Below are 24883 nucleotides of genomic sequence, written 5' to 3'. Positions count from 1 at the left end.
CGATTGTGGTGAAGAACTGTTTTTTGTACTTGCTAGCTTCCGCGCTATACTTCCTGTTTTTCTAGCTCTTTGTTTTTCCTGTTTATGCCTAGTGCAAGTTTTCTGTTCATAGTCTGCTCTTTAGAGTAAATAAATCATCCTTTTTACCTTTACGCTGTGTCCAAGTCCGACTGCATATTTGAGAGAACGAACCCGCACCACGATGCCAGCTAACCGTCACAAAATGGGACCAAAAAGTATTTAATAACAACTTTATCACTTTTGGACCCATTTATCATATAATATCATCATGATAATGTTTTTATGAAAGCGAATAACTCCCTTTTATCCCCTGTAACTCTAATGTGCAACATAAATCAACAATGACTAGAGTGACAGATGTGAATTTAAGTAAAAAAGTAGAAAAAAGAGTATGTATGCCTCACCTGGTGTTTAGTTGACCAAACGTCACTTGCAAGATACGATGCAAGACTTTACAGCAGCCGTCACTCGAGTGGCGTTACAACACAAATATGCATGACGCTGCTGGCTCCTGCACTAAATATAGCTCCCTGACAAATACAATAATAAAAATATTTAAAAAAAAGATCTAATTCCACTTGAGTCACAATTTAAATTACGTCTCCCAGACCCCACTTCTTACAGTGTGGTTGTTTGGCAGCTTGTACTGCAAAAACTGAAATCTAAGTGAGGAAATCAAATAAGGGTGATGTTTGCTTATTTTCTACCTGATAAGATCATTCTTCTCACTAAGCAGATTTTATGTTAGGGTCTTTTAATTGTTTTAAGGGTTTTTGGCCCTAAATGATCTCAGTCTGAGATGTGATGACACGTATCAGGGGTCGGCAACCCAAAATGTTGAAAGAGCCATATTGGACCAAAAATACAAAAACAAATCCGTCTCGAGCCGCAAAAAATTAAAAGCCTTATTACATACAGATAGTGTGTCATGAGATATAAATTGAATTATGAGGACTTAAAGCAGGGGTCGGGAACCTTTATGGCTGAGAGAGCCATAAATGCCAAATATTTTAAAAAGTATTTCCGTGAGAGCATTTTTTTTTTTTAACATTGAATACAATTAAATGCGTGCATTTTTAAGTAAGACCAACATTTTTAGAGTACAATAAGTCTCTTATTGTTTTTAATAACATTGTTATTCTGACAATAAATAAAATGCTTCTTACCATTAATGCCACTTCTTGAGCAGGTGCGGTAGAAACCGGCTGGACGGATTAAATGCATGGGAATGTTTCATATTTTGAAAGTTATTTTTGACACTGTGATTACCAGCGGAATTATTCATTACTTGCCATGCTAAGCAATGTCAGCTAAGATTTATCTGAGAGCCAGGGGCAGTCATCAAAAGAGCCACATCTGGCTCTAGAGCCATAGGTTCCCTACCCCTGACTTAAAGGAAACAAAATGAGCTCAAATATATCTACAAATGAGGCATAATGATGCAATATGTACATACAGCTAGCCTAAATAGCATGTTAGCATCGATTAGCTTGCAGTCATGCATTGACCAAATATGTCTGATTAGCACTCCACACAAGTCAATAACATCAATAAAACTCACCTTTGTGCATTCATGCACAACGTTAAAAGTTTGGTGGACAAAATGAGGCAGAAAAAGAAGTGGCATAAAACACGTCTTAGAAAGTCGGAGAAAGTTATACATGTAAACAAACTACAGAAACCATATTAAAACAAAAAATGTTTTTCCCCCCCCCCTCATCTTTTTCCATGTTTTATATATTTTTGAAAAAGCTCCTGAAAGCCACTAGGGCGGGTTGCCAACCCCTGATGTAAACAAACTGCGGTGAGTTCAAGGACGGCCAAAAGTAGTAGGACAAAACGGCGCTCGCCAAATACTCGAATCAGTGAAGCATGTTTAATATAAACAGTGTGCTTTATAGCAATCATGTCTCGATCCGGGACTCTGATCGTTTATGGTTTTGCCTTTTGATATGTTTTTCATCATGTTTGTTTCTGGACTCTGCCGATCCTTGTGTTTGAGCACTTCCTCGTTTGTTTTAGTCACCATGGCAACGTATTGTGCTCCTCCTCACGGGCTCCTGTCACACACCTGTTTCTAGTAGAAGCATTTAAGTCTCACCTTAAAACTCATTTGTATACTCTAGCCTTTAAATAGACTCCCTTTTTAGACCAGTTGATCTGCCGTTTCTTTTCTTTTTCTCCTATGTCCCACTCTCCCTTGTGGAGGGGGTCCGGTCCGATCCGGTGGCCATGTACTGCTCGCCTGTGTATCGGCTTGGGACATCTCTGCGCTACTGATCCGCCTCCGCTTGGGATGGTTTCCTGCTGGCTCCGCTGTGAACGGGACTCTCGCTGCTGTGTTGGATCCGCTTTGGACTGGACTCTCGCGACTGTGTTGGATCCATTATGGATTGAACTTTCACAGTATCATGTTAGACCCGCTCGACATCCATTGCTTTCCTCCTCTCCAAGGTTCTCATAGTCATCATTGTCACCGACGTCCCACTGGGTGTGAGTTTTCCTTGCCCTTATGTGGGCCTACCGAGGATGTCGTAGTGGTTTGTGCAGCCCTTTGAGACACTAGTGATTTAGGGCTATATAAGTAAACATTGATTGATGATTGATTGTTTCTGATTATTATTTGTGTATTTAAGCCCACCTGATTCCTTAGTTCGTCCTCGGTCCATTGTTTGCTTCACGCAACAAGTCACGTTAAGTATTCTGTTCTGTCTTTCCATGTGCTAAGTTGCGCCTTAGCTTTGCGTGCGGTCGGCACGTTATGTTTTTGTACTTTTTGTCTCCAGCTAAGTTTAGCATTAGCTTCCCGTGCGTAGGCACGCGCTTTATTTTTCAATTTTTTTGTCAGTGTTCTTTTGTCAGTGTTCTTTTGTTTTATTATATTAAAAACAAGTCTTACCTGCAATCCCGCTGACTGGTCGTTGTGCATCCACGAAGTGGCAACTCCGCCCAGTAAGTGCGCCGAACGCGTGACAAATTATGGAGGTTTGTGTCATGTTTGTCCTCCTACAGAGACCAAATTAAAACAAAAAATGTGTTTTTTCCCTTCATCTTTTTCTATTTTTTATATATTTTTGAAAAAGCCACTAGGGCGGCGCTAGAGAGCTGCATGCGCCTCCAGAGCTACGGGTTGCCGACCCCTGACCTATATTGAGTAAAACATGCTTGAAACTAGAATATCAACTGTTGCAAAGCTGTGTCATCAACACTCACAAGTATAAAACTAATTTTTAAAGTAATCATTTCTTATTTCAAGCATTACAAAAAAAAAAATCGTGACTTCGACACAAAAACCGACAACAGCTTTGCTCTTTTATTTTCAATGAAACAATCATCAATCAATCAATGTTTATTTATATAGCCCCAAATCACAAATGTCTCAAAGGGCTGCACAAATCATTACGACTACGACATCCTCGGAAGAACCCACAAAAGGGCAAGGAAAACTCACACCCAGTGGGCAGGGAGAATTCACATCCAGTGGGACGCCAGTGACAATGCAGACTATGAGAAACCTTGGAGAGGACCTCAGAAGTGGGCAACCCCCCCCCCCCCCCCCCGCCCCCCTCTAGGGGACCGAAAGCAATGGATGTCGAGCGGGTCTAACATGATACTGTGAAAGTTCGATCCATAGTGGCTCCAACACAGCCGCGAGAGTTCAGTTCAAAGCGGATCCAAGACAGCAGCGAGAGTCCCCTCCACAGGAAACCATCCCAAGCGGAGGCGGATCAGCAGCGTAGAGATGTCCCCAACCGATACACAGGCGAGCGGTCCATCCTGGGTCCCGACGAGCGGTCCATCCTGGGTCTCGACTCTGGACAGCCAGTACTTCATCCATGGTCATCGGACCGGCCCCCCTCCACAAGGGAGGGGGGGACATAGGAGAAAAAAGAAAAGAAGCGGCAGATCAACTGGTCTAAAAAGGAGGTCTATTTAAAGGCTAGAGTATACAGATGAGTTTTAAGGTGAGACTTAAATGCTTCTACTGAGGTAGCATCTCTAACTGTTACCGGGAGAACATTCCAGAGTACTGGAGCCCGAACGGAAAACGCTCTATAGCCTGCAGACTTTTTTTGGGCTTTAGGAATCACTAATAAGCCGGAGTCCTTTGAACGCAGATTTCTTGCCGGGACATATGGTACAATACAATCAGCAAGATAGGATGGAGCTAGACCGTGTAGTATTTTATACGTAAGTAGTAAAACCTTAAAGTCACATCTTAAGTGCACAGGAAGCCAGTGCAGGTGAGCCAGTATAGGCGTAATGTGATCAAACTTTCTTGTTCTTGTCAAAAGTCTAGCAGCCGCATTTTGTACCAACTGTAATCTTTTAATGCTAGACATGGGGAGACCCGAAAATAATACGTTACAGTAATCGAGACGAGACGTAACAAACGCATGGATAATGATCTCGGCGTCTTTAGTGGACAAAATGGAGCGAATTTTAGCGATATTACGGAGATGAAAGAAGGCCGTTTTAGTAACGCTTTTAATGTGTGACTCAAAGGAGAGAGTTGGGTCGAAGATAATACCCAGATTTTTTACAGAGTCACCTTGTTTTATTATTTGGTTGTCAAATGTTAAAGTTGTATTATTAAATAGAGGTCGGTGTCTAGCAGGACCGATAATCAGCATTTCCGTTTTTTTGGCATTAAGTTGCAAAAAGTTAGCGGACATCCATTGTTTAATTTCATTAAGACGCGCTTCCAACTGACTACAGTCCGTTATTGAGGTTATACTTGTTTGGAAAGTCTTGAGAAGCCAAATTTTCTTGTTCTATTGGGAAATCATTTTGCTTAGTTCAAATAAAATACCCCCTAATTTTTGTATATTTTATTTATTTTTTTGAACACCGACTTTTTGCAGTGTGGCCACTTTAAAAAGCGGTGATATTACCCCTGGCTTTACCCCGTCACCCCCCCACCCTGACAGGTGGAACATTGCAGCCCTCCCCGTCTCCTCCCTTCCGCCTTCTGATTGGGCCGACGCTGCAGCCTGGACTCTTTAAATAATCCTAGAGTGGGGTCGTCTTATCAATGAAGTAGTAAAAGCGGGGCTTAGGCGGGGCCGATCCCTTTTACTTTCTGAATTCCACAAAAAGCGACCAAGATGAAAATTATCATCGGCATTGGAGGGTGAGTACACCGGACTTTGTATTCTGATCGAAGTCACGTTTTTCAGGGTTCATGTGTGTCGTATTTGTGTGCGATTCCAGCGTGACCAACGGGGGCAAGACCACCCTGACCAACAGACTGCTCGGGACTTTGCCCAACTGCTGTGTGGTCCATCAGGACGACTTTTTCAAGGTAAGACCGTCTTCGGTTACTTGGAAGAAATGCGACAGTGTAGCTGTGACCCTCCATTCTGACTTTCAGATGGCCGTAAACTAGTAACATGTCTCCACTGATTGTCTCCTGGACGGCAAATTAAAAAAAAAAACGGCCTGGCGTCCACCCGTTTGAAGATAAAGCTTCATTGTGGCCTCGAAATGAAATCAGCCGGGATAGACTCCAGCTTATAGACACGAACGCCTTCAGTCTTTTGGTCTAACGAAGATCTTTTCAAGATTCCTAAGGCAGCCCAAACATGAATTCGGTTTAAAACTAGGAAGCAGGTAACAGGTATAGGAAGTTTTTGCAGAAGGTCTTTAAAAATACCCGAGCTGGATTTTAGCCTTGTCCCTTTTCAGTAGGTCCACTCTTGCAATTAAAAGGGTTTTTGGCAGTTTTTTGCAGTAAGTCTTTAAAAAACCGACAAGAGTGCTTCTGTCATTCAAAGCAGTGGTCCCCAACCAACAATCCGGGGACCGGTACGGGTCCGTGACGCATTTGAAACATTAAACAAATTGCATTTACTCCGGGGTTAGTGCATGTGCCTCACAATATGAAGGTCCTGAGTAGTCCTGGGTTTCCGATCCTGGAGTTTGCATTTTCTCCCCCGTGACTGCGTGGGTTCTCCCCGGGTGCTCCGGCTTCCTCCCGTCTCCAAAGACATGCACCTGGGGATAGGTTGATTGGCAACACTAAATGGTCCCTAGTGTGAGAATGTGAGTGTGAATGTTGTCTGTCTATCTGTGTTGGCCCTGCGATGAAGTGGCGACTTGTCCAGGGTGTACCCCGCCTACCGCCCGAATGCAGCTGAGATAGACTCCAGCATCCCCCACCACCCCAAAAGGGATAAGTGGTAGAAAATGGATGGATGGCTTAACTTTCTCCTGTCCCACCAAACAAACCAATAAGCTTGTTTATAGGGTTAACCCTAACCTCAACCCTAACCCCAATAAAACTCTTCATAGGAAGTTATTTGTTATATTTGTTCTAACTTTGTGACATGATACAATGCACATTAACAAACATATAAAGTATAAATGTGACAGATTGTAGCCAAAGGTTGATTTATGTCTGCAGTTTACCATCAACCTGCTAGGGATCTTGTCAGGTTCGAACATTGATGGCATCTATTAAACAGACAAAGAAGCAAGGAATTAAACAGAGGCAGAGTTAAATCTGGCTCAATTGAGGAGAAACGTCTGGGCTGTACTCTTTGTGTTGTACAGTGTCTCACCGCGCTCTGGCGAAAGATTGTACGCCTCCTCTTTTATCCGGACTTTCCATGATTACATGAAAACAGCTGTTTCTAAAGGAAGGGGGTCGTAAACGGCCGCTGCCTTTGTTTACAAAACAGTTCAACAAAAATGTTGGTTCAAAGAAAAGGTCGTAAACAGCCGTTGCCGTTGTCAGGTTCAAACACTGATGACATCCATTAAACAGACAAAGAAGCAAGGAATTAAACAGAGACAGAATTCAATTTGGCTCAATTGAGGAGAAACGTCTGGGCTGTACTCTTGTACAATGTCCCACCACGCTCTGGCGAAAGATTGTACGCCTCCTCTTTTATTCGGACTTTCCCTGATTACATGGCAACAGCTGTTACTCAAGGAAGGGGGTCGTAAACAGCCACTGCCTTTGTTTACAAAACATCCATCCATCCAGCCATCATCTTCCGCTTATCCGAGGTCGGGTCGCGGGGGCAACAGCCTAAGCAGGGAAACCCAGACTTCCCTCTCCCCAGCCACTTCGTCTAGCTCTTCCCGGGGGTTCCCGAGGCGTTCCCAGGCCAGCCGGGAGACATAGTCTTCCCAACGTGTCCTGGGTCTTCCCCGTGGCCTCCTACCGGTTGGACGTGCCCTAAACACCTCCCTAGGGAGGCGTTCGGGTGGCATCCTGACCAGATGCCCGAACCACCTCATCTGGCTCCTCTCGATGTGAAGTAGCAGCGGTTTTACTTTGAGTTCCTCCCGGGTGGCAGAACTTCTCACCCTATCGCTAAGGGAGAGCCCAGCCACCCGGCGGAGGAAACTCATTTCGGCCGCTTGTACCCGTGATCTTATCCTTTCGGTCATGACTCAAAGCTCATGACCATAGGTGAGGATGGGAACATAGATTGACCGGTAAATTGAGAGCTTTGCCTTTCGGCTCAGCTCCTTCTTCACCACAACGGATCGGTACAACGTCCGCATTACTGAAGACGCCGCACCGATCCGCCTGTCGATCTCACGATCCACTCTTCCCTCACTCGTGAACAAGACTCCTAGGTACTTGAACTCCTCCACTTGGGGCAGGGTCTCCTCCCCAACACGGAGATGGCATTCCACCCTTTTCCAGGCGAGAACCATGGACTCGGACTTGGAGGTGCTGATTCTCATCCCAGTCGCTTCACACTCGGCTGCAAACCGATCCAGCGAGAGCTGAAGATCCCGGTCAGATGAAGCCATCAGGACCACATCATCTGCAAAAAGCAGAGACCTAATCCTGCAGCCACCAAACTGGAACCCCTCAACGCCTTGAGTGCGCCTAGAAATTCTGTCCATAAAAGTTATGAACAGAATGGGTGACAAAGGACAGCCTTGGCGGAGTCCAACCCTCACTGGAAATGTGTTCGACTTACTGCCGGCAATGCGGACCAAGCTCTGACACTGATCATACAGGGAGTGGACCGCCACAATAAGACAGTCCGATACCCCATACTCTCTGAGCACTCCCCACAGGACTTCCCGAGGGACACGGTCGAATGCCTTCTCCAAGTTTACAAAACAGTTCAAAGAAAATGTCGCTTCAAAGAAAAGGTCGTAAACAGCCGTTGCTCTCGTCACAAAACAGTTGATAGAGGGGTCAGGCCCTGCCTCCTCTCCGCTTTGTATATCTCAGGTCGAGACAAAATCTTTCTGTGGATTACAATACATCAAAGAAACCGACACCCTCATGTCGCTCCCCGTCCTACACAGTGGAGTTTTACCACCCTTTTGATTGGTAAGATCAAACGAAGACAGTGATAACTTAGATACAATTATTCTGACAGATCTCAATTGCAAAAACACAACCCTAGGGCTCCCACTAATTCAACGTTCACATGAGTTGTATTTTTAATGTGCTCATTTTTGCTGTATTTATCTGGCACAAGTGGAAAGCCGGTCCCTGAAAATTATTCGCCGTGGTGCAAAAAAGGTCGGGGACTACTGACTTAAAGGACCTTTGACTATGTATTAGCTGTAGGTCCTCCAAAAAAATGGCAAAGCTCTTGTTTGAACAGCATAAGTTTGTAAAATCAGCAAATCACTCCTGTCGCAAAGAAGATCTTGGACTTTTTACCGTAGATTCTTAGAAACGGCAGAGAGCGTTCTGCTTGTGTTTTCTGTCTGATTCGAAATAGAATTGACCTTCTCTCCCTTAAAGGCTACGTCCGCACGTTTAAACCGTGAAAAAAAGCGCGGGCTTCTCGGGTCGGAGACGGGTCGTTGACTTGCCCTGTCCAGGTGTGATCAGCTGCGACTGGTTACTAGATTGCAACAATGTTTTACTGGTGACTGTTATTTCAGAAGCCCGATCAAATAGAAGTCGGGGAGGACGGCTTTAGACAGTGGGATGGTAAGAACGGATTTGGCGTAGGAAAAACAAATTGCACTTTTCCTATCCAGCACATTCTTTGATAACCAAGCAATGCTAAACTTAAGGAGTAGCCCACCTGTTGACTGACTGGCTGACGTGCGCTCAAACCCGTTTTTCTTTACTTCCTACCAGTCATCACTGCCCTGGACATGGAGGCCATGGTCAGCACGGTGAGAGGCTGGCAGGAGAACCCGGTCAAGTTTGCCCGCTCCCACGGAGTTTGCCTGTCACCCGGAGCCGAGGAATGTGACTCGTCGAAGGAGGAGAGGATCCACATCCTCATTGTGGAGGGCTTCCTCATCTACAACTACAAGTGGGTCGACCCTCAAAATGTCTCCTTCAGGCCTTGACCTTCCAGAAGTAGTAAGTGGTTCTTGACTCTCCCCGCAGGCCCCTCATCGACGCTTACGACAAATGCTTCTACATCTCGCTTCCTTATGAGGAGTGCAAGAGGAGGAGAAGGTAGTCATCTCGCGCCGCCGTTATCCTCGTCAGGTTTGCCCAGTCCTTTGATCTGTTGGACCCTGTCTTCGCAGTACGAGGACCTACACCGTCCCCGACCCGCCCGGCCTGTTTGAGGGCCACGTGTGGCCCATGTACCTGAAGCACCGCAAAGAAATGGAGAGTAACTGTGACAGAATAGGTACGTCAACACAAACACTTCTCAGTGGTTTAGTGGTTAGAGGGTCCGCCCTGTGATCGGTAGGTCGTGAGTTCAAACCCTGTCCCCCTGCTTGGGATGGGTCGAATGCAGAGGTTAGTGTGTGACAATCACTGGTACTTAACATGCCAAAGTACAGTACTACAGGAACTACTCATACTTTCATGTACTTCACTAAACTAACTAAAGACCTGCTCAGTGGTCCGTCCTGAGATCGGTAGGTCATGAGTTCAAACCCCGGCCGAGTCATACCAAAGACTATAAAAATGGAACCCATTTCTCTGGTTGGCACTTAACATCAAGGGTTGGAATTGGGGGTTAAATCACCAGAAATGATTCCCAGGCGGGCTCGGGAATCTCCCAGAGGTTGGAACAAGGGGATGGGTCAAATGCAAAAGAACAAATTTCACCACACTTAGTGTGGGCGTGACAATCATTAGTACTTTAACTCTAAATTAACTTCATGCCAAAGTACAGTACTACAGGAACTACTCCTAATTTAATGTCCTTCATTAAACTAACTAAAGACCTGCTCAGTGGCGTTGTGGTTAGAGGGTCCGCCCTGAGATCGGTAGGTCGTAAGTTCAAACCCCGGCCGAGTCATACCAAAGACTATAAAAATGGAACCCATTACCTCCCTGCTTGGCGCTCAGCATCAAGGGTTGGAATTGGGGGTTAAATCACCAGAAATTATTCCTGGGCGTGGCACCGCTGCTGCTCACTGCTCCCCTCACCTCCCAGGGGGTGGAACAAGGGTTCCTTTGCCCCACACAGTAAAAAAAAACAAACAGGGAGATTCGTCACGACCAGTCAAACATTTGATTCTTCCCAAACCAGTAGTCCCAGTAGTGTCAAAGTGTTTTTTTCTAGAGATGTCCGATAATGTCTTTTTTGCCGATATCCGATATTCCAATATTGTCCAACTCTTAATTACCGATACCGATATATGCAGTGGTGGAATTAACACATTATTATGCCTAATTTTGTTGTGATGCCCCGCTGGATGCATTAAACCAGGGGTGTCAAACTCAAATACAGAGTGGGCCAAAATTTAAAACTGAACAAAGCCGCGGGCCAAGGTTGAACAAATTAACCTTTTAAAACAAGTTTTGCATTGAATATTGAACAAGCGAGACTTATATAACTTTATACTGACATGCCAAGTCAAGTTTCAAATAATACTAATTTAAAAATAGCAATGGCATATCAAATCAAATTTAAATAGAAATTGAATGCCTCTTTTCTATTTGCAGCCTTCTCAGGTAAATATGAAAATAAACTTTTCCCACAGGTTAATAATACATTTTTATATTGTAGCGTCCAGGAAGAGGTAGTGCTGCAAAGGATTCTGTGTATTTGTTCTGTTGTGTTTATGTTGTGTTACAGTGCGGATGTTCTCCCGAAATTTGCTTGTCATTCTCGTTTAGTGTGGGTTCACAGTGTGGCGCATATTTGTAACAGTGTTACAGTTGTTTATACAGCCACCCTCAGTGTGACCTGTATGGCTGTTGACCAAGCCTGCATTGCATTAGCGTGTGTGTGTGTAAAAGCCACATATATCATGTGACTAGGCCGGCACGCTGTTTCTACGTAGGAAAAGCGGACGTGACAAAAGATTTTAGAGGACGCTTGAGGCAGTGCCTTAAAGGCACGCCCCCAATATTGTTGTCCAGGTGGGAATCGGGAGAAATTTGGGAGAATGGTTGCCCCCCTGTGATTTTCGTGAGGAGCACTGAAATTTGGGAGTCTCTTTGGAAAATCGGGGGGGGGGGGTTAGCAAGTATGAGTATTAGCGGTGAATGCGGTGTTACAGCAACACCGCCACTGTATAAAACCGGCAGGCCAGCTCTAATGTTAATTTGATATTGCCTCAAGGACCAAATGAAAATACAGAGTTTGACACCCATGCATTAAACAATGTAACAAGGTTTTTCAAAATAAATCAACTCAAGTTATGGAAAAAAATGCCAACATGGCACTGCCATATTTATTATTGAAGTCCCAAAGTGCATTTTTTTTTTTTAACATGCCTCAAAACAGCAGCTTGGAATTTGGGATATGCGCTCCCTGAGAGAGCATGAGGAGGTTGAGGTGGGCGGGGTTGGGAGGGGTGTATATTGTGGCGTCCCGGAAGAGTTAGTGCTGCAAGGGATTCTGGGTATTTGTTCTGTTGTGTTACGGTGCGGATGTTCTCCCAAAATGTCGTTCTTGTTTGGTGTGGGTTCACAGTGTGGCGCATATTTGGAACAGTGTTAAAGTTGTTTATACGGCCACCCTCAGTGCGACCTGTATGGCTGTTGACCAAGTATGTTTTGCATTCAATTGTGTGTGTAAAAAGCCGTTGATATTATGTGCCTTTAAGGCACGCCCCCAATATTGTTGTCTGGGTGGAAATCGGGAGAATGGTTGCCCCAGGAGATTTTCGGGAGGGGCACTGGAATTGGGGAGTCTCCCGGGAAAACGGGGAGGGTTTGCAAGTATGACTGGGAGACGCAACTGCTCTGTACTTCTCTCTACGCCGTACAGCGGCGTTTTAAAAATACATGAATTTTACCTTTTGAAACCGATACCGATAATTTCCGATACTACACTTTAAAGCAGGGGTGTCAAAGTCAAACACAGAGTGGGCCGAAATTTTAAACTGAACAAAGCCGCGGGCCAAAGTTGAACAAATGAAACTTTTAATAGGGACCCAAACAAGTTTTGCTTTGAATATTGAACAAGCAAGGCTTATATAACTTTATAGTGACATGCAAAATCCAGTTTCAGATAATAATAATAATTTAAAAAATATCAATGGCATATCAAATAAAATTTAAATAAAAATTGAGTGCCTCTTTTCTATTTGCAGCCTTCTGAGGTAAATGTCCAAATAAACTTTTTCCACAGGCTAATAATACATTCGAAAATAAAATAACAATAATGAATGAATCAAACATTCAAGCCTTGAAGTAGCAAGAGAAAGTGCATGAATAAAATGTTAATTATTTCTCGGTTTGCTACACCGATTTGCTTCACCACTGAATATGGAACAATAATAACTTAATAGTGCAAAATCAACCTTCAAAAAACAAACAATAAAACATCAATGGTAAAATGAATAACATTTAAATAAAACATTTAATGCCTCTTTTCTATTTGCATCCTTCTGAGGTAAATATCAACATTACATTCTTCCACAGGCTAATTTTAAAATAAAATAACAATGCGATGGGTGGAGTTAGGTGGTATGCGGGGTGTGCATATTGTAGTGTCCTGGAAGAGTTTGTGCTGCAAGGGGTTGTGGGTATTTGTTCTGTTGTGTCAATGTTGTGTTACGGTGCGGATGTTCTTCCGAAATGTGATTTTCCTTATTTGTTTGGTGTGGGTTCACAGTGCGGCGCATATTTGTAACAGTGTTAAAGTTGTTTATACCGCCACCCTCAGTCTGACCTGTATGGCTGTTGACCAAGTATGCTTGGTATTCACTTAAGTGTGTGTATAAGTCGCATATATTATATGACTTGTCCGGCACGCTGTTTGTATTGAGGAAAAGCGGACGTGACAACATACTGTAGACAACGCTAAAGGCAGTGCATTTTAGGCATGCCCCCAATATTGTTGTCCGGGTGGAAATCTGGAGAAATTTGGGAGAATGGTTGGAAAATCGGGAGGGTTGGAAGGAATGAGTATTAGCGGCGAATGCACTGTAGTACCGGCAGGCCAGCTCTAATGTTAATTTGATATTGCGTCAAGGGCCAAATGAAATTACACAACGGGCCAGAGTTTGACACCCATGCTTTAAAGCAGGGGTCGGGAACCTTTTTGTCTGAGAGAGCCAAGAAGCCAAATATTTTAAAATGTATTTCCCTAAGAGCCATATAATATTTTTTTTTAACACTGAACACAACTAAACGCGTGCATTTTTAAGTAAGACCAACATTTCCAGAGTACAATAGGTCTCTTGTTCTTTGTATTAACATTGTTATTCTGAATCTAACTGTGGAGGGGGGTGTGGCCTGCGGGCCTGCAGCAAAGCGGGATGTTGCCAGGTCCGGCCTCGAAATCAGCGACAGGTGCGTAGATGGCCCACCTGGGCCTTTTTATCTAATCACCTGTCGCTCTGTTATAAGCAGCAGCCAGGAGGAGAGACAGGGTTGGGGCTGTAGCCAGAGCGCGAGTGAGGACGAAAGAGAAAAAGACAATCGCAGGAAAGCAACTGAGAGACTAATCAAATAAAACATTAACGCAACTTCTTGAACATAAAAATGCATGAGAATGTTTTATATTTTGAACGTTATGTTTAACACTGTGATTACAAGTGGAATTATTCATTACTTATCATGTTAAGCAATGTCAGCTCAGATTTATCCGAGAGCCAGATGCAGTCATCAAAAGAGCCACATCTGGCTCTAGAGCCATAGGTTCCCTACCCCTGCACTAAAGCAATAATCGACCGATAATTCTGGGCAGTCCGATATTATCGGACATCTCTAGTTGGCAAAATTGCCAATGTCTTTTTTTGGGGGGCTTGATAAAAACTTAGCTCACCTATCCTAGAATACCTCGACGGATTGACCTCCAAAGACGACATATACGACCACGTCTTCGGGAGCATCCAGAACGCACTTCTCAACTCATAGGTAAAGAAAAAACAAACACTTGTTTATTCATTTTTTTTTGGTACAAACCTCCCTTTTGTCTTCACAGCGTGAGGACCACCTGCCGAGGGAAATGTGTGTACATATGTGTAAATAAATGAAATGTACAACAATGTGTTGTGTAAATAGTCGCTAACAACAAGCAGTGTTGTGTTTTCTATCCTCCTGTCAAACGTTGTTGTTTTGGTTCAAAGAGATGAACTTCCTGTGCTTCGGGTTTCAAAGTGAAACCCACTTAAAGACCACATAAACAAACTTAAAAGACTCAATCTGTTTCCTGTCCTTCTTGCTCTCACAGTCCAACTGTTACGTTTTGGCAGAAGTAGTTGCACCTAACTGTGAACTGCTCAAATGAAACAAGTTCCCCGTCATTTCTGAACTATTGCTGGAAACAAAAGATTCAACTTCATTATGCCTTATTTTTTACTGAATCACATATTTGCATATTAACACACACAAAAAAAAGTCTAAAATATTAAGACAATTACCAAATCATTAAATAGATTTTAGTTTGATAAAAAACTCCAAAACACAAAAAGTGTGTTTTATACAACATCATCACTGGAAATATAATACTTGAACATTTTATTGAAAAAAATAAAATAAAGAAATAACAGATAAAATAAAAAAATATATATATAAATACATATATGTTTTATTTTAATTATTTGTTTTACATACATATATATGCATATATACAGATATATATATGTATATATATAAAAAATAAAAATAAAAGAGAGTATGTATATACATATATATATATATAAATAGGTAGAAAATGGATGGATATATATATATATCCATCCATTTTCTACCTATATATATATATATATATACAGTATATATATATACGTGTGTATATATATATATATATATACATACTCTCTATTTTTTTTTTATTTTATTCTAATAAAATGTTCAAGTATATTATATTTCCAGTAATGATGTTGTATAAAATAAAATTAAGTGAAGTGAATTATATTTATATAGCGCTTTTCTCTAGTGACTCAAAGCGCTTTACATAGTGAAACCCAATATCCAAGTTACATTTAAACCAGTGTGGGTGGCACTGGGAGCAGGTGGGTAAAGTGTCTTGCCCAAGGACACAACGGCAGTGACCAGGATGGCGGAAGCGGGAATCGAACCTGCAACCCTCAAGTTGCTGACACGGCCACTCTACCGACCGAGCTATGCCCCCAAAATAATATTTATATATATGTATATATATATATATATACTTGAACATTATTTTAAGTGTTGCTTAAGCTACTACTTCAAAGTGGGATTAAACACATTTCATAAGGCAGGTGTCACGCCTTTGGATCATGTTTAGTTTTGGTCATGTTAAGTTTAGTTTTTTGGACACTTGTTTCCTGTTTGGCACTTCCTGGTTTGTTTTTGTTTCCATAGTAACTGATTAGTTTCCACCTTGTCTCCATGTCACGCCCCGGTCCTCAGTCCTCACACCTGTAAGTAATCATTATCATAGTCATTATTTAAGCCATTCTGTTTCTTTCTTCGTGCTGGCAACTTTCTTTCAAACTTGGACTTCGACTTGTTTTGCTTCTTTGTCGCAGATGGAATTTGGAACGAGCCAGGCGTGAACGTGAGTACATGTTTATTTTTTTTAACACTATAACTAACAAAAAGAGGCAAACAAAGGGCACGCACAATGGCAGAGAATAAATACTTGACTACAAAAACAAAGGACTAGAACAAAGGCTGTAAACTATAAACGTGAAACAAAAACACTTGCACTGTGGCATGAAAAAACAAAATTTGCACTGTGGCATAAACAACAAAAACTTACGTGGCATGGACAGCATAGTAAACAGAATAGCATGGCATGAAGGTAGATGAGGGATATACGAATTTGAAGGTAGGTGCGTGGTAATGTTGGTAAGGTAAAATTGCCAGACTTAACTATGAGGCAACTGTGGCTTAAATACCAGCAGTGATCATTGCAAACAGGTGTGAGGACCACAGGAAACAAGTGTCTAAAAAACAAAACTTAACATGACCAAAACAAAACATGATCCAAAGGTGTGAGAGCAAGAAAAGTAAGATTTTTTTTTTTTTAAATACATTTCTGTTTTAAACATTGGAAAAAAAACCATTAAATTAGTTCACTAATTTGTATTATTGTGTACAAATTTAATACGAAAAAATAACCTTTTTTAATAATAAAATAACAATATGATTTTTTTGCACCCATTACAAAAATCAAAAAATCATTAATTTAGTGATTGATTTTTCCAAACTATTAAGAAAAAGTTATAAATAATTAGTGAATTATTTTTGAATTGTTTAAAATATGATTATTATTTTTTTTTATTCCAAAAAATAAAATGAAAAAATATAATATTCCTGTTTTAATTGTTTTTTAAATCTGTAAATTATTTCATTGTTTTTTTTTCTTTCTTCCTAATGTAATTTATTTTAGCTTTTTAGTGGTGTATACCAGAATCAAACCATTTTAAATCAAAATACAATATTTTTTATTTTAAACCATAAAAAAAACGAACAAAACAGAAGACATTTTGAAGTAAAAAAATATATATAAACATTAAATTTGTACCCAGTAAGAAAATCAACAGTAGATTAAATTGGCGATTGATTTTTTTAAGAAAATCAACAAATCAGTAAAATAGTTCACAAAATGTTGGGGGTTTTTGTTAGCAAAACTCCAAAAACATAAAGTGGGTGTTACACAGCCTCATCATTTATAAGCCATTTTTTATTTTATTATTACAAAACAAAATGTATTAATATATTGTATTCAAAATTCTTATCAAATTTGTAGTACAACACATTTTTATAAATAAAATGTTTTTAGAAACTTCATAGTGTTGAGCTTTAAATACAAGTATTAGTAAATATGTTAAATATTTGGGCTATTTCTACACTTTTTGAGACATCAACAGGGAAAAGTAGCTTCCATATGAGGACCGGGGAATAAGTTAGGACCGGAATCATGGTCCCAATACGGAAAACCATTGCATTTAATGGAGAGCCAAATACTAGAGTCTGTGAACATTGCTCCAAAGTCAGGATTTTTTGTTGATTTAATGTGCATACAAAAGTAAACATTGACAGGCGCAAAGTCAGCAATAAATGATAAAACAAGACAGCAGCTATAGAAGGACTTCCCTATTCATCCCCTAAAATACCCGCTGGGTGAACAGCTGACTTTCCGACTTCTGGTGCTGACGTAAGACAACCTGCGTCCCGTATGTGACCATAGGATGAACAAATACACTACACTTCTAAGACTATGCTGGCCATTAACAATTAGCTTCTACAGCTGGGTTTGCCCAAAGTGCTGCACATGGGCCATCTGTGGTCCGTGACTCGTTTGTCATCGGCCTTAAGCGGATGTGAACCATTTTTGCACAGTCAGCCTTTTCATATAAAGCGATAAAGGAATGGAACGACCTCACAAAAAACTTGAAAAGTCTAACAGATAACTCTTCTTCCACAATTGAAGTTAAAAAGTGGCTTTGGAGCAATCAAAGCTGCTCACACGGTCAATAAGGTGGCCACTATGTTTGACACATCTACTTAATGCGTATTATAATTATCCATGAGAGCATTTTGTTAAGTGTGAGGTGTGTCTGTTAAAATTGTGTTTTTTACAAATGAAGACAGAGGTGAACAAGAGCATGTAATGTCTAGTTATGATGTAAAGGAGGGGTGGTTGTATTGTATATTAAGTATGTGTCCATGAAAGGGCATTTCATGACTTTTATTGATTTGATTACATGCTATAAGTATGATTTTACTGTCATAATTTTATTGCATGATTTTGTATCCCATTAATTTAGGTAGCCAGGAACTGCAGGTGGAAATGAGCTATTTAGTTATAATCTGGTACAGAACATATCTGTCTTTGAGCTGAATGTTTCTGTGCATTGTCCCTTCAAATAAAGACTAAACTAAACTATTACAGAAAACAAAACAAAAATAGAGATCTCTTTTGCACCCCTGGTGGTGAAATCTATTAAAATTTGGTCCCAAAAAGGAGGGATTTTTCAAATTGACTGTCGGTTTCAAAAGTGCTCCCCCTCTGGCCAACATATGAAAAAACAAATGTGTGTAAAAACTTGCAGTGCTCCCCCTCTGGGCAACATATGAAATAACAAATGTGTGTAAAAATTTGAAGTGCTCCCCCTCTGGCCAACATATGAAATAACAAGTGTGTGTAAAAATTTGAAGTGGTCCCCCTCTGGCCAACATATGAAATAACAAGTGTGTAAAAATTTGAAGTGCTCCCCCCTCTGGCTAACATATGTAATAACTAGTGTGTATAAGAAATTTAAATGCGGCCCCTCTGGCCAAAATGTATTAAAAAAATTAAATATGCATATAGAGACATAGTTTAAAAATTTGAAGTAAATAATGAAATTAAAAACCAATTACAAACACAAAGTAAAAAAAATTATAATAAAATAAAAATAAAAACATCTTACCTTTTTTATATTTGCATAGTTTGTATATATTATTAATGATGTAAATATAAATCTTTGTATACCTAGAAAGGGCGGTCTTAAAGTGGTTTGCATTTTTCAGAGGTCTCAAGAAGGTAATACTAGAAAGTGTGTGTGTGTGTGTGGGGGTGTGTGTGTGCCTTATGTTATGGCCATATATAGACTAATACAGTACATGCTTTCTGATGGCTTTACTTGCTGAAAACACGATGTTTTATTTGCAAAAATTTGCACGTTTAAAGTTAAAGTGTGACGTCTTGGTGGCATTGTGGTGACGAGTTGTTCTCTCATGGGTGCAGCGAAGATGGACACAGCGTGAGGTAGGAACAATAATTTATTCATACTAACTAAAACAGACTAAGAACCCAAAACACTTGCTCGAAGGCACTATCAAACAAAACAGAAAGCGCTGGCATGAGCTGGGGACAAACAACTGAAATAGCATGGAAGCTAATGTACACGAAGGTAGTTACCACAATGCTGGAAAGTGCAGGGTCAACTGTAGCGTCTAGCAAGCAAGAGTCCAAGACTGAATGTCAAACAAAGGCGGGCATATATAGGGAGATAAATAATCAAGGGCAGGTGCGCGTGATCAAAGCAGAGACAGGTGACACTAAATGGGTAACTATGACAACGGAAACAAAAACCAGGAAGTGCCACAAAGAACTCAGGAAGACAAATACTAGACAGAATGTGATAAACAGAACCAAAACCAGAATATGTCATGATCCAAGACGTGGATCTGATTGTCACACACACACTAAAAAGCGGCTTTGGGGCAAATGAAGCTGCTCACACGGTCAATAAGGTGGACACTGTGTTTGACACATCAACTTAATGTGTATTATATTTACCCATTAGAGCATTTTGTTGTAAATTGTGAGGTGTGTGTGTGTTAAAATCATCGGCCAGGGTTTGAACTCACAAACTTTCGATATCAGGGCGGAAATTCTAACCTCTAGGCCACTGAGTTTATTACTTTTCAAGTGTTTTGCCCAGATGTACTCTTGAATACATAATACAGTTATATACAGGGATGTGTTGCTAAGACGCGTATAGTATGCCAAAAGACTGTTTCCTCCTGGGATGAAACACTCGGGGATTTTGCGATGTGTTCAGGGGTCCTCTCATGTGATGCGTTCATGGGAGTCTAGACATTCCAGTGTTCAGCCTGCGACAGATGGCAGCTGGCCTGTCACTTTAAATTTAGCCTCGCGTGTCCAGAGTCACGGCCTGACAAGTAAGGTGAGAACTTGAGGCGGTGGTCCTACGTCACCCGTTGCCATGGCAACCCCCCCAAGCCCCCACCCAAAAATTACATGTTTGGTTTGGACATGCAGGACCCGAGTGACCTAAATTCCAATTTGATGTTTTACAAACGATGTAAAAACTTTTTTGTTTGTTTTTTTTATATTGTTTTACTGAACACGATGATTGATCAAAATGTCACTTTTTATATTTAGCTGCCAATAAAACCTTACACAATATAATATTAGATGAGACATCAACATATTATCTAATGTGTATAATAATACATGTATGGGACTTTTGAAAACATCTCTATTAAACACATATCCGCCATATGTTGATTGAAAAATATAGGATGCATTTAGCAGTCCTATTATAAAGTGTTTATTCAACATTCATAAGAGAAAAAAAATTTTGAGATTGAAAAAGTAAAACTAGTATTCATATCAAATTAGTCAAACTATCCAGCAATCCTGAAATGTCAATATTTTAGGAGATTTTTCTTTTTAAATCTTTATCATAGTTTTTTTTTTGTACTATAATAATATAGAAATACATATACAGTAAGATATTGGGAATGTAAAATAATACAGAAAAAAATATATTTTTAACCATCAAAATAAAATAAAAAAATTAAGTTATTTATCAGGAATGTAGTTTGAATATATTTCGAAGTACTATAATAACATAATACAAAATAAATATTGTATTATGCATGTAAAAAAATTAAATACAAATTATTTTAGATAGTCCTAAAGCAATCAAGATTTTTGATGGCGCATTTGTACATGTAGTTTCAGTTTAAACACAATAATAATAATAATAATACCAATAATAATAGATTTTATTTGTAAAAAAAATAAAATAAAAAGCATTTTACATTGACCAAACAACCTCAATGTGCTACAGTGTATTAAAAATAAATAAATAACAAGATAATAAAAATAAATACAAATACAAACTAGAGCAGCCTAATAGCTAGTACTAGTATGCATATATCTAAAAAGAAAAAAAAACTTTTTTTTTTAAAAAGAAGGGTTTTAAAACCTTTTTTAAAAGCAATCACAGTCTGTGTTGCCCTCAGGTGGTCAGGGAGAGCGTTCCATTGACTAGGAGCGGCGGAGCGAAAAGCTCGGTAATACATTTTGTAGTCATATATTTATTTTTGTAGTTATATATTTATTTTTGTACACAAGAGCATATGATGTATATGTGCTCTTGTGAATGTACAACAGTACATCAAAGTACTATTTACTAGCAATCAAAATACTATTTTACAGTATCGGGCCTATATATTACGTAGTCAATATAATAATATGAATAAATTAGTAGTACTATCTATCATAATGATAACAACATCAGCAGATATTTTTATATTTTGTATTTGTCAGCCTTTATAATGCCCTATAAAAATATGAAATAAAGGAAAGATGTCTACATTGCTGTCTATAATTACTGATATAAATTTTGCGCTATAATAAAGTTGAATTGACTAATATCTAAGTGCACATACATGATAAATATTACGCTATAATAAAGTTAAATTGACTAATGCATATGTGCACATACATAATAAATACATCCATCCATTTTTCTACCGTTTGTCCATTTTGAGATCGCGGGAGGTGCATAAATATTACGCTATAATAATGTAGAATTGACTAATACATATGTGCATGTACATGATAAATATTACGCTATAATAAAGTTAAATTGACTAATACATAAGTGCACATACATGATAAATATTACGCTATGATAAAGTTAAATTGAATAATGCATACGTGCACATAAATAAAAAATACATCCATCCATTTTCTACTGTTTGTCCATTTTGAGGTCGTGAGGGTGCATAAATATTAGGCTATAATAATGTTGAATTGACTAAAACATATGTACACATTCATGATAAATATCACGCTATAATAAAGTTAACGTCACACCTATGGATCATGTTTTGTTTTGTCATGTTATGTTTTTGATTTTGGACATTCAGTCACGTTTTGCACTTCCTGGTTTTGTTTCCATGCCAACGTATTAGTTCCCAACTTGTCACGCCCCTGCCCTCAGTCCCGCACCTGTTCCTGATTATCACAGCCAGTATTTAAGTAATTTTCTTTTTGTTCTTCATTCAGGGATCTTCTCACATGTGCACGCACCCTACCCATGCTGCACCTCCTTCATGTCCTCGTCCATAGTTCCATGCCCTGTAAGTTTTTGTATTTATGCCATTGTGCTAGTTTTGTTTTGTTTGTATATAGTCATGCCATTGTGCTGTTTTGTTTTAAGTATGGTATAGATTTTTATCCGCCACAGAGCGCGTCCTTGGTTTGCCTTTTTGTAGTTTGTTTGTTTATTTAATAAATATCATGTACTTACATTCATGCCTGACTAGTCCCACATCATCCTTGCATCGAGGAAGCACAAACATCCACAGTCCAAGCCTGACATTTAAATTGACTAATACATATGTGCACATACATGATAAATACTACATATAATAAAGTTAAATTGACTAATACATATGTGCACATACATGATAAATACTACATATAATAAAGTTAAATTGACTAATACATATGTGCACATACATGATAAATACTACATATAATAGTTAAATTGACTAATACATATGTGCACATACATGATAAATACTACATATAATAGTTAAATTGACTAATACATATGTGCACATACATGATAAATACTACATATAATAGTTAAATTGACTAATATATATGTGCACATACATGATAAATACTACATATAATAGTTAAGTTGACTAATACATATGTGCACATACATGATAAATACTACATATAATAAAGTTAAATTGACTAATACATATGTGCACATACATGATAAATACTACATATAATAGTTAAATTGACTAATACATATGTGCACATACATGATAAATACTACATATAATAGTTAAATTGACTAATACATATGTGCACTTACATAATAAATACTACATATAATAAAGTTAAATTGACTAATACATATGTGCACATACATAATAAATACTACATATAATAGTTAAATTGACTAATACATATGTGCACATACATGATAAATACTACATATAATAGTTAAATTGACTAATACATATGTGCACATACATGATAAATACTACATATAATAGTTAAATTGACTAATACATATGTGCACATACATGATAAATACTACATATAATAGTTAAATTGACTAATACATATGTGCACTTACATAATAAATACTACATATAATAAAGTTAAATTGACTAACATATATGTGCATGTACATGATAAATACTACGCCATAATAAAGTTAAACAATAATAATACAAGAGACGTAGATAACAATGGACACTTTTGATGAATATGTTGAAGCATTACTTGCCAAACAGCACTAATAATTCCCTCCAATAAACACATCACATGACCTCCTTGTCTCCAAAGTCCTTCCAGACAAAAGCTGAGCTGTCACTCAAACACGCACCATGTGACCTGTGTGCCTTGCAACATGACCTCCGCCAGGGTGTCCCCACAACCTTCCATCTAAACGAGCAACATTTCGCAGCATTCTCACCTGTGTTGTAAATATTCCTTTTATTAAAGAGCGTCTTCTTTTAATCTCATGCTGTGAGCAGCACCGGGTCACCTACAGATTGATGAGATATATTCCAAAAGTTATTATTAGTGCTTCACACTTTGCTGCTGCAGCTCTTTTTTTGTAAGCGTTAAAAGGTTAGTTCTCCTCTTTTCTTATTGGTGGCAACATTTCAGGTCACGTGGTCCAGCGTGGTCATACTTACTGGCTATTTTATTGTCTTACACCTTCCTGCTCGGGGAGGTCTTGTGCCAAACAAGTGTCCAGGACGCACGGCTCTTATAAAGTGGCCGGGGCGGGGGGGCGTTGGGCGGGAATAGAAGGACTTGCAGGTCCTGGCGGCGACTCCCGTGTTGCCCTATTTGGACCGGAAGGCTGCTGCAGGGTCACGAGGAGGACGCCTCAAAAGGGCACGATGACATCCTGGAAGCGTGGGGCAAAAAAGTATTTAGTCAGCCAGCGATTGTGCAAGTTCTCCCACTTAAAATGATGACAGAGGTCTGTAATTTTCATCATAGGTACACTTCAACTGTGAGAGACAGAATGTGAAAAAAAACATCCAGGAATTCACATTGTAGGAATTTTAAAGAATTTATTTGTAAATTATGGTGGAAAATAAGTATTTGGTCAACCATTCAAAGCTCTCACTGATGGAAGGAGGTTTTGGCTCAAAATCTCACGATACATGGCCCCATTCATTCTTTCCTTAACACGGATCAATCGTCCTGTCCCCTTAGCAGAAAAAACAGCCCCAAAGCATGATGTTTCCACCCCCATGCTTCACAGTAGGTATGGTGTTCTTGGGATGCAACTCAGTATTCTTCTTCCTCCAAACACGACCAGTTGAGTTTATACCAAAATGGATACACGGATGATACAGCGGAGGATTGGGAGAATGTCATGTGGTCAGATGAAACCAAAAAAGAAGTTTTTGGTATAAACTCAACTTGTGTTTGGAGGAAGAAGAATACAGAAATGCATCCCAAGAACACCAAACCTACTGTGAAGCATGGGGGTGTAAACATCATGCTTTGGGGCTGTTTTCCTGCTAAGGGGACAGGACGATTGATCCGTGTTAAGGAAAGAATGAATGGGGCCATGTATCGTGAGATTTTGAGCCAAAACCTCCTTCCATCAGTGAGAGCTTTGAATGGTTGACCAAATACTTATTTTCCACCATAATTTACAAATAAATTCTTTAAAATTCCTACAATGTGAATTCCTGGATTTTTTTTTCACATTCTGTCTCTCACAGTTGAAGTGTACCTATGATGAAAATGACAGA

At 39.6% G+C, this 24883-nt stretch overlaps 2 protein-coding genes and 1 long non-coding RNA gene across 5 annotated transcripts in view; 2 read left to right on the top strand and 1 right to left on the bottom strand.

Moving 5' to 3' along the window:
- The window catches only part of LOC133568732 (caytaxin-like), a 46216-nt gene extending 44065 nt beyond the window's left edge, over nt 1-2151 (top strand). Inside the window, exon 14 of the mRNA XM_061920841.1 lies at nt 1-2151. This exon is cut by the window's left edge and continues 2241 nt beyond it. The gene's annotated coding sequence lies outside the window, so the exon portion shown is untranslated.
- Nucleotides 1-23951, bottom strand: part of LOC133568735 (uncharacterized) — an 82119-nt gene extending 58168 nt beyond the window's left edge. For 2 of the 3 annotated variants that reach the window (XR_009809659.1, XR_009809660.1), the window contains exons 1-2: nt 23804-23951; nt 23578-23649 (exon numbers count right to left, since the gene is read on the bottom strand). This is a non-coding gene — a long non-coding RNA (uncharacterized LOC133568735). Of the gene's footprint in view, nt 1-6752; nt 9566-23577; nt 23650-23803 lie in introns of those variants that run through there. The other variant, XR_009809658.1, reaches the window with a different exon arrangement.
- LOC133568734 (nicotinamide riboside kinase 2-like) lies at nt 4654-14535 on the top strand. Its single transcript, XM_061920845.1, has 8 exons — nt 4654-5155; nt 5236-5326; nt 8896-8944; nt 9098-9278; nt 9356-9427; nt 9502-9608; nt 14166-14248; nt 14316-14535. Exons 1-7 carry the CDS (start codon nt 5130-5132, stop codon nt 14246-14248), a joined length of 609 nt encoding a protein of 202 aa, XP_061776829.1. The 5' UTR covers nt 4654-5129; the 3' UTR covers nt 14316-14535.
- Nucleotides 23952-24883: the final 932 nt, after the last annotated feature.

This window comes from Nerophis ophidion, linkage group LG14 (genome assembly GCF_033978795.1).
Source record: "Nerophis ophidion isolate RoL-2023_Sa linkage group LG14, RoL_Noph_v1.0, whole genome shotgun sequence".
NCBI classification, from domain to species: Eukaryota; Metazoa; Chordata; class Actinopteri; order Syngnathiformes; family Syngnathidae; genus Nerophis; species Nerophis ophidion.
The sequence above is the reverse complement of the archived record's forward strand: the minus strand, read 5'-3'. Positions and strand labels throughout refer to the sequence as shown.